Genomic DNA, 11,040 nt, shown 5'->3' on the forward strand with positions numbered 1-11,040 from the left:
AACAAAGTTTGTTCTGGACAGTTTGTCTCTTACTTCACAAGAAACCTTGTCCAGGTTTAAGTGGAGCAGTGTCCATGTCTTTATATGCCTTACATGATATGTTTATTGGATTTTCATTTTGTCTTTTAAATCTGTCCATTTAACCTTGTTGTAATTTTTGTGTCAAAGGAAAAACAGAAATTCCTGCTTGTCTGGGTTAATGACGTCAAATTTCTGACACACCAGGTGTTGGACATCATAGGCGAAAAAGTTAAGCTTAGATGATGTGTCAAAAAGAAGCTGCAAAAACTTCTAAAACAGGGATGCGAAGGAAAAAATGACCTCGTTCTTTTATCGCAGTTCTGGGGGAATAAACAAATCTGTTCTTGCAGAGTAATGGCCTTAAGTAACGACTGTTAACACTTGAAATGGATAAAAGTGAATCAGGCATCTAGCTTTAAGTTATGTAGTATTTATGCCTATCCAATTAAAAAAGTAAAATTTCGGAGCGTGAAATAGCAACATAGCTAAAACAGTTCGGAATAAACAATAGCTTAAAAACAGTCTGTTGGCTAGCCAATTAGCATTTGCAGCTAATAGCCTGTTGCTGCCAATATTAGCTTGTTCAGTAGGAGATAAGCCTGTTACAAACTCTGCAAGATGGGAGAATTTTCTTCTTGTTCTTAAGAACACAAGAACAAATTGGTGTGATTTTGTTCCCACACCCCTGGTTTCTAGTTCTTGCTGCATCAAGAATAAAAAAACAAAGTTCTCACATCTCACAGAGTAGCTAACAAGCTTTAAAGTCTTCCAGAAACAGGCTCTCATTTGGCAGCAAATTGAAGACTGAGAAACAAAACGCTACTTTTTTCTACCTCTGCTTGAAATCACCTCCCAAGATCTTTTTCAGCCGTTAACCTGCCCTTATATGTCCATAACTTGGACATATGCCATGTGACTAATAGCTTCATGGCTTACTTTAGACGAAGGACACCTTATGAATAAGTACTAATATAAATATTCAAAAAAGGGAAAATATATGATACAAACATAAAAATGTAACATTTAAATATTTATAGGCACACCTTCAGTCTGAATTGACTTAGTTTAATATACTGTAAGTAAATTGGTTTAAAAAGAAGACTTAGCCCCCTAATGAATACAATTAAATTCATTAGTTGACTGAGTAGACGGTCAAATGCCTCTTTTAAAAAAATCTGCCCCTATGTGATATAAAATAGGATTTAAAGTATTTTTATGAGAGAGGAATTACTATACAAGTTTGATCCACACAGACATAATCACCTATCATCACATCAGCCATAGCAAGTGCCACCACCCCAGTCTGGAGGGACGGTGAAGACATGAAAGCGAAGGCATGTGCATCAAATTTGAGCACCAATGCTCATGGCTTCATGTAGCCTACATAAAAAAAAGAAAGAAATCAAAGCTACTTTTGGTTTTACATCACATATAGTGTAGGTAATAAAAGATCAAAGTTAAACTTAGAAGCCCTTCCAATCTTTCCATGGACAGTAAGAACACAGCCATCCAGATATGCAAGACAAATGAGGCCTCAGACCTACTTTAAAAGCTTAAAATCTGTCCAGACAGATGGGCTCATTGTATATCTCTGAACTGAATAGAAAGTAACATTTATATACACACGCAAAGGATCAATCTGGTTTTCCCTGAAGTCATCTGCGAAATCTATTTGATCCTGGTCTGTGTTGAACAGAGCACGAAGGAAAATACAACCTCATCTAATCCACCTCTGCCAGCTCCACACATCTCTTGCAGAGCCAGAAATTAAACAAGACGCAGAGCCTGTTTCAGTCTAACCTTGACGGTAAACAGATCACAGGCTCTGGCATCAAACCAGACTTGGTGCCTTATTTATTCAAGGATCTTCATATGCCAACAACCAAAATCCAAGCCAAAGATTAACGTAAAAAAACTTATCTTATTGTCAGAATGACTGATTTGGATTGATATTATCTTATTGTTTGCAGTATATTATGAGCTAAAAGTGTAACAACCTGTCTATTGTCTATTGTCTATTGTCTATAATGCTTGTGTTCTTTTTTTTCCAACTTTTCTTCAAGACGCTTTATCTAATAACAATTTTTTTTGTGAATTAAACCCTCGGAGACTGTATGTAATAAAGAAAGAAAAGAAAGACAATTGTCAGTTTTTTCAAGCCACATTTCATACTTTCAGAGGAACACCCATCATTCTCTTAATGTTTTACCTGTACTCTGTTGGCCCTTCTTCAAATTACAGAAAAAGCAACCTCTTCGCAGATGTTTAACAGCCCTTACTTGTTGGTAATTTCTATAGTCTGTAATTCCTCTAAATAGATACAGCATAATGAAAAAAACTAACCACATTCACTCCTGTCAGACATCTTCTGCTTTTTAGGTTATTATGCAGGCTCGCTCCCGAAGGAGGAAGATCTTCCCTTAACTTTTCAGTTTCGGACCCAAGCTGAGAAAATTTTAGTTCTTTGTTTTTTTTTAAAGCCAAACTGGAGGAAATCAGTTTTGCACAGATGGAGCCGGTAAGACACGGACAGTAAAAACGACGCTGCTAACAATTAAACCAGTCTTCACTGGAAAGGTTATGAAAGAGTAAAGTCAATTTCTAGAGAAATTTAAAGGTAAGTCTTTTTTGTTGAGAACTGATTAATCATTTTCTGACTCAGTTCCCACTGAACACCATCAGTTTAGGATTTTTTTTTCTTTCCCGATATAACAAGTAGAGTTTCCAATAAGGAAACTACTGTGCAGAGTTGTGGAAATGACACAGCAGGGTGGTTTAGTGGTTCCTCAAACCCTTCCATAACCCCAGAATAATTCAAAATCATTTCTCCCCACAGGCTTCAGCAGCCACTGACCCAGCCAATGTGTCCTTGAGTAAATCGCCGTTCTGGGAAAGTGAGTGAACTGAAAAGGTATAGATGTGTAATATACAGTAAGTACCTGTTGTTTCACTCAGTGACCCAGACTGATAAGGCCAATAAGAAATTTTAGCTGGAAACAGGATTACACAACATACCTGAAACAAGTGCCGTTCTTTCCACCAGATCTGACACAGGGATACTCCACAGTCATGATTTTATTATCTGGGCACTCCGTCCTGAGAAAATAAACAAACACAAGAACAACAGATGTGATTGATTAGCAGTGATGTTGCTAGGTATGCGTCCTGCGTCCCTGACAGTCAGTAGGGGAGAACGGGGTTGGTTGTCATACTTTTTACTTTAATTTCAATTCTCAAAAATTGGAGGCCTCAGACAGATCCATTTTAATCTCTAATGGAAGCCTAAAGTGTCATGTCAAAATTAAAGGACTTTTCACTCCTCAATATAAATCTGTTCCAAAGATATGGACTGCCAACCCATACAACCTACAACCTCTCATATATCAAGAATGGACACAATTGAAAAGAAACAGTATAAAAATATGTATAAAAACAGTACAACAGAACAGACATAGGCCTACTAAAATCTAGTATTTCTTTCAATCGTGAACTGGCTGAATAATTTTTGTACTTCACTATCAGTGTCAGAATTAGAAAATCAGTATCAAGAACAAAATATCAGACAATAACAATAGAACAGAACAGAAATTGGCCCATATCCTTGTTATGTCATTCACTCACTTTCCGAGTCACAGTTCAGACAGTGTCTGCCCAGGCGTGCAATCCTGGTGTGTCCACTTCTCTGCATTAACTGCTGTTATATTCCTTTTCATTTCTATTTTTTCTATTTTATTTTATTTTTTTCAAAAACTCTGCTGTCTTGATGTAAAAAAAATTAGTGTGTAAAATCTGAAAAGACGCAGTAAACACACTATCAATGCTACATTATAAGCAGTGTTTAAAATCACAGTAACTAGCAAAAGAAACTTCAGTTTTTCCCCCTACACTGAATTTTGTTGTTAGTGTCATGCCTTCAAAATGCTGAGAATTAAATGAACCTTCATATGACTGTCATTTCATATGAAGGTCGGGTCCGCACAGCTGACGCAGATGAAATATATACTCAAGCATAGGGTAACAGCGTCATGTTGCATTTCCTTTTCTGGATCTGCAGGTGGCAGTAGGGCTGGTACCAGTTGGTAAATCCACAGGGCAGAGTTTCTTCAATGGTTTGCTTCAGTTGTGGAAAATATTTCCTGTTTTAGAACAACAGTGGCGGCATACATGGTGCAGTGTCTTTGAGAGATCGGGGAAGCAGACGAAGAAATTATCCATCTAGTGAACATTTTACAGCGCAAACAAATGAGAAGAAGAAGGAGACGTCATTTTGCAATCGTTCAACAAGAAGATCCAAAAATCTGGAAACACGTAATCACAAACTGACCAATCACACTGGATAACTTTTGCGACGCTGCTTTTGTGCAGCCGGACTGCTCGTCTGGTTGGGTCCGCATCAAGCTTCTGTGGACCTACGCAGAGCCTACGGCCGTGACGGCATTACCGACCTGACCGGACTAAACCCAATGTTTATTTAGTGCCATTTAATAAGATGAATTGAGATAAATAGATCATTGGAGTACTTTGTTTAGTTCCAAAATAGGCACACTTGAAAACTGACCACTCACAGTAAACACAGCACGTGTATGTGATACAAGCAAGTATTACCCAGTTTTGAGACTCCAGAGGCGGAAACTGTGGCTGATGTGTCTTATCCTTTGATTGGTCAGTTTCTGGCAGACAACAGAGCTAATGTCAGACAGAACTTCTTTAAAGTTTCGTCACTTAATGTAAATTAACAATGAGATTTGCCATATGTGTAAAGGGCGATTCCACTTAATTCTTGGGAACCAAAAATCTTGAAATCTGGACTGAAAGTTTGACAGGTAGGAGAAGCCCAAGAATTGGGTGCAGACCAGCGTGACACACATGAGGTAGAGGAGCATGAGAGTCAAGTGGGGGAGCAGGGGAGGAGATTAGGAGACAATGAAATAAAATTACATGCCAACAGCCAGAATGCAATGACACGTTTACCTTAATAACAGATATAATTTGTTGTTGTTTATGGTGGCTGTTGTTTAATTGGTTTGTGTAAATAAAAAAAAACATTGGCAACAGTTACAGGAAGAATGACATTTGGAATTGGTATATGGTATGATTGATCTGTGTTAAATTGTAACTACATCCTCTACATTCTCCATAACTTCATCCACTGCCAGATTTTGAAAAAAGCCAGAAACTGCAAGGTTTGGGGTGCAAGGTGTGGGGTGTGGGGTGATAAGCGGGTGGAGAGTGGGCGCGTCGAGATACTCAGGCAGAAATGATTGAATGACAGTAAGCAGCTCAGCTTCTATGGCAAGCTGCAGTAATTTGCTGCAGGTTGTGGCAGCTGCAGGAAGTGCCGCTGTAAGTTGCTGCTGCTACAACCTGAGCCGTTGTCTGCTGCCAGATGAGGATCAGCAGGTAAAGAATAAAGTCCGGTGTTACTTTTACACCCCCTCAAAAGCACAAATCTGTCCCACTGCAGGAATATTTCACTAGAAACTTTGTGAAAGTAAAGAATTCTGAAACTAGCAAATCTACACCAGAGTCCTCGATATACTTAAACTGATCTACACCATATAAGTTCACATCTGTTTTGTTTGCCTTGGTGGGCAGGGTTTTCTATGCCTGCAAGGTGAAGACCCGCCTATTTGAATTGTCAAGTTTTTAAAATTTTCTTGTGATGTAGAGAAGCACAAAGTTCGGCTCAAGCACGGCTCTACATTATTATAAACAAAACCTTGTTTTACCCTGTAGGGGGCGTTTTGTGCCATTTTTTAACCCACAAGATCCAGTTTTTTTTAAATAAAAAAATGACTAATTTTATCAACAGTATAGGTGCTTTCATCACAATTAAGTAATTAAACTGTGTTGTTTACGGCTCAAAAACATATTTTAGAGTGCACTATCCCTTTAATGATCAAACATCGGTTACAGTAGTGTTTGATATTGGTATGTAACCTTTTCAGATTTGGAATTTTATTTCTTTAATTTCATAAACATACATGAATATGTCTGTTAATTATCACCATGTCATACTATATAAACATCAAAGGAGTTTAACACTACAATATAAGAAATAGAAGAATATAAGAAATAGAAGGAAATACATTTTCTTAATTGGGGACCCATTGAATTTCCCAAACACCCACTCTTATTATCACCTGTGGGTCTCAGGGACTCACTACACTGAAAAACTATCAACAACACTGGATAAGTACTATTTTTTAGCAGTGCTAAAAATATTTACTCATAAAACAGGGAGACGGACACTGTATCATCACAATCTCAACTGGAACTCCTCCATATTCATGATTTGAAATACTGCACCACAAACTTTCATGTAATGACCAAAATGCTGTCATGATGTCATAATGATGTCATTTTGACATTGTGATGGTTGCATTGTATGATTGTTTTGCAGCTAATGATATAATTATATCTGAACAGTAATTTTTGGATTTGTAGCCTATTTTGTTGTCGTAAGAACTAAAGATAAAAAACGGAACAAAATAAAAAAAGTTCTCATTAAAGTTTTAACCTTTCCCCTCAAATCCTCCATCTTTCCTCTTTGTGACATGTTGAAGGAGGCACCTGAGTATGACATTTGATCTGATGTGGAAACCCTTTGAGTTGTATTTCCTGCTGCCTGGAGCAGCAGTAATTTGGAGAAATCCCCTCTGTGTTGTTTTTGGGATACTGAACAAATACATTTTTGATTGATGTTGATATTTTAGTTTATTTTTTAAGCAAAGTAAAAGATTAAAAGTTGGTTTATTCCAACTTCTCTACTTGATCATTTATGTTTTTGTGAGCTGCATCTGACAGCATTAATATGGATTTTGGACTGATGGGGGAAATCAAACATCTGGCAGACTTCACCTAGAATGATAAACTTGGTCTACATCCTAAAATCTTTATGACTGATCATACAAAATAGTTAAATCTGTAAATAAAATCTTTACCTCATGTGTTAAATCAACCTGTAAAAACGTCAAAACGCCTTACTAACTTATGTAAACTACATTTGATCAATTTTTGGTGTGTTAGAAGACAAATTCGCTGTGAAAATGCTTTAAACAGTTGTATGTCATCATGGACGATTTGTGGTCTAAATAACGAGACACAACGAAAAGGATATTCAGTATTTTATATTTTGAAGTTAAAGACACCATTTTAGCTTAATACAACAGTGTGGTGTCAGTCATCATTAACACAGCTAGTCGGAAGGCCATTAATCACAGTGATGGATGGTTTCATCCCACCGTAACAAAATCCGATGAGTTCACACCAGACCTTGAAAACATAAATCTGAAAATGCGCTATGATTTCTTGTAGGTGGGGGGAATAGATAAATAAATAACAAGCACTGGTTGGTCATTATCTGCAGTTCATTCTGATGATCAGTGGTTTGCATCTCAGTGGTTTCCTCCTCTCCTCTCCATGAATGTTGGGAGCATGTGCTCCACTCACATCCTCTACTCACCTCCTGACCTACTCTCTCCGGGCACCTTAATAGCATCTGTCATGTTATGTCTAAGCACAGCCAACATTTGGCTCTCTGCACTGCGACCAATTCCAACCATTTGGAGTTTTGCTGCCTGCATTTCCTCGCAAATTACATCAGATCAGACGCGCAACAGCAGTTCGTCCAGGGGACTCCTCTTTGACAGCCTGCTCAATGACAGTGTCGTAAAGAGCAGAAACTAATAAAATACTGACTGAACTGTAGAGTGTTATATTTGGTGTACTTGTTTTGAGATTAAATCAAATGACGAAACAAATTTAGCGAGTCTCACATTAATCTATGAAACCGCTGCAGCTCATGAGTAAACTGTCTTTAATGCGCTGTGGTTTCTGAAAAACTATCAGGGCAGTACATATAGCTTATATTTGTCTTAATAGTTGCTTAAGGCTTTACTTGGGAGTTTTATAATGAAAATTGATATTTGTTAAACATTACATCCCTGATTAAACTCGAAATGAATGATTCACAATAAAAATCTCCATGATTTAAATCCTTACCTCGATGTGTCCACTGCAAGCGTCGTCCTGATAGAGCTGGCATTAGATTCCCACAGGAAAACAACACAGATAGCGCCAAATGGTAAAAGAGTCGCACCATTAAGTTGACCCATGTCCCCCTTTGCGCTCCTGGACAGATGATTTGTTCAAGTGAAACGCCTTAGTATCCACCAAACGTCACTGTTTTCATCTGTCAGTGACCCGCGTGGGTAGAGCTATCAAAATATCAGAAATCCTTGTCAAGTATCCTGCAGAGGTGACGCACATGGAGCCTGCGGGATAATGCTGCTGCGCTGCGCGTCTTAACTTTACGCACTGAGGCAGAGACCCCTTGGAGAGCTACTGAAGGGTTTACAGCCCAATGTGCTCTCACTAATCCCTCTGGATTTACATTCCTTCCTGTAAAGAAGAGACTTACAAATGACCGTTGACTCGACGCGCGATGAGATGATACAAACTACTAATTGTGTAACTTATGAATGATATTAAAATTGGCACATCATTCTTCTTTATTTCAAAATTGAAGCTCGCAGTGAGAAATGTGGGCATTAGGGGCGCTATATAAACATTATCTTATTTATTATTTAAAATGACGTTCATTTCTATTCATGGTGTGAAATACACAGTAAAATATAAAAACAATTACCTCGAACATCAAAATAAAAAGAGTCAATTTTATCAAATAACAAAACAGACAAGTCAAAGATGAAAAGTGATATATAATATAGATAAAAGAAAGAAAGAAACGCCAAAGCAGCTAAAGGCATAATAGACTCATTAGGGAAAAAACAGAAAAAAATAGCTAATTTACAAACTTTTATTTAATTGCTTTAAAAAGAAAATGAATAATTGAAACGTGAAAGAGTCACATATGTTTTAGGTTTGCAGAATGGTAATTAAAAGCAGTTTCACTCAGTTCACATATAAATCTGGGAATGACTAGCTAGCATTGTCACCTCTGAGCTCCAAGGTGTCAGCACTGTAGCAGGGCAAAAAACACCAATTGAATTTGGTTGCAAATCACTGATTGAAAGGAACAGTACTCTGACATCAGTTCTCTGACAGGCTGATATTCACAGACCTTTGTGACCCTTTCTGTTTGTTACAAATTTAAATGACACTGTCTGAAAGCCTCTTTAGACACAATACAGAAAAACCCATTAAGTAGCTATTCTACACATGTATTCATGGATTAACTTTGTTAAAACATGGCTTTGAGCATTGTTTATATATATATATAAATCACACTGTACATCATACTGTACATTGTGCAATCTATTAGTTGTTTAGGTCAACTTAATCATACAATTTCTGAAACAAAACACATTTGCTGAGATATAAATATCAACAGTATGTACATAACCAGATTTAAAAAGTGTGTTAGCTATATTGTATGTTGTTCCAGCAGTGGTCTCTGGGGGAGCATCCTCTGAGATCTGGCAGTATATGTTTTATAATTCTTGTTTCTCAGTTTTACAAACATTAGCAAAGACTGGGGCACCTTTATTGCAAAAACAAATATGTCAAGCATCAGAGAGGCAAAACTTGATGTAAGAACCATTTAGAAAAACACTTTTGTAACTACAAGGGTTTATTAAGCGTAGAATGAGTTGAAGCAAATTAAGCTTAGGTTCTATCCACTATTGAAATATAATGTGTCATGTTGCTGCTTCATGTGCTCCAGTGACTAAATCACATTAGATAAAAACAACAACAACAAAACAGAATCAAATAAATGTTTAAACTATTTAAGGAACCACAGCAGACAGCAGCTTTTGATAAAGCCTACAGATTCTCTGTAGTTACAATATTTTACAAAAGTGAAAATGCTTTACAACTATTTGAAAGAAAAACAGTTTAAAAATAACAAGGCAGACATTGTTGCAACACACTTATCTGTATTTGCTTTGGGAAACATCAAAAAAGGTGGAGGCGGTGAGCCGTAAATCTTAAAAAAAAAAAAAAAACCCTTCAAGTAGAGGTCACTTTTCTATGCATAATAATTATACACTCATTATTATTGTTTTTGTAGGCATACATGCAATCACAGCCTGATTGCTTGAGATGTAAGTTTGCCATAGGCTTTTAGCCTTTGTACACACACTGCAATCTGATTAAACCAGCACACTATGTGTAGCTTTTTTTATTTCATACATTATGGTGACCTGCATTATGTGAGGCCTGTAAACTGAGCAATATAGTTTCTTTTTGTTAGCTCTGTAAAAATAGCTCACGTTTCTTTAACAGGTCTTTGTAAAGCAAGGAAAGGCTGTGTTTTTATTCTTCTACTTGATACATAGCCTGTAAAAACCAACATCAATATATATTAAGAGCCTTAAAAGCCCAACCTAAATGAGTAATTGAATGAAGTCTGAGCCAAATTGTGCAGTATAGCTGAAAATATTCTTTTTTTTCGGGTTTAGAACCCAACCAGGAGGAAAAGAACTTGAGTAATTCTGTGATATACATCAGTGACATAATATAGGTGTAACATATATGAATAAAGCCAAAACATTGCAAATGAAGGGGCAAGTTCATCAAACTTTTCTAGATTTCCCATCTGAACAAAGCACTTTGCTGTCCCTGAATGTGAGCTAAATATTATGTTATGTTTTCATTTAGAGGGGCATAATTACCACTTACATAACATGAGTTTCTGTAAGTAGTTTAGGATGATTCAGTGGAAAGAAAAGAGGGTTATTCCATTGTTGCGAGAGGCACTTTGACCAATAGTCCCCTCAGACAAAAGAATGGCACAGCGGTCAGCGGATTGTCCGACAATGTTGGGTAAGTCTGTACTCATTGGTCTCTTACACTTTCCCTCCCCTGAGTGCACAGGACTCTTGGACACTGTTCAATAGAAACAGCTGGTTTTAGTCACTGAAAATTAATTATTTTAGAAACATACATGCATGCACAGAATATCTTGCACATCAAATTGAACAGTCTCTTTTGGCTCCATTCCCTACAGAATTAAATAAATTCATAAAATATATAAAGCAACATTATTAAGGA

At 37.0% G+C, this 11,040-nt stretch overlaps 1 protein-coding gene across 1 annotated transcript in view; it reads right to left on the reverse strand.

Annotated features, from left to right (window-relative positions):
- Nucleotides 1-8,326, reverse strand: part of LOC121638243 (collagen and calcium-binding EGF domain-containing protein 1-like) — a 54,144-nt gene extending 45,818 nt beyond the window's left edge. The window contains exons 1-2 of the mRNA XM_041982931.1: nucleotides 8,026-8,326; nucleotides 3,037-3,117 (exon numbers count right to left, since the gene is read on the reverse strand). Coding sequence (XP_041838865.1) covers nucleotides 3,037-3,117; nucleotides 8,026-8,138 — 194 coding nt within the window. The 5' untranslated portion in view covers nucleotides 8,139-8,326. The remainder of the gene's footprint in view (nucleotides 1-3,036; nucleotides 3,118-8,025) is intronic.
- Between the last annotated feature and the right edge of the window lie 2,714 nt (nucleotides 8,327-11,040).

Source organism: Melanotaenia boesemani, chromosome 1, assembly GCF_017639745.1.
Source record: "Melanotaenia boesemani isolate fMelBoe1 chromosome 1, fMelBoe1.pri, whole genome shotgun sequence".
Classification (NCBI taxonomy): Eukaryota; Metazoa; Chordata; class Actinopteri; order Atheriniformes; family Melanotaeniidae; genus Melanotaenia; species Melanotaenia boesemani.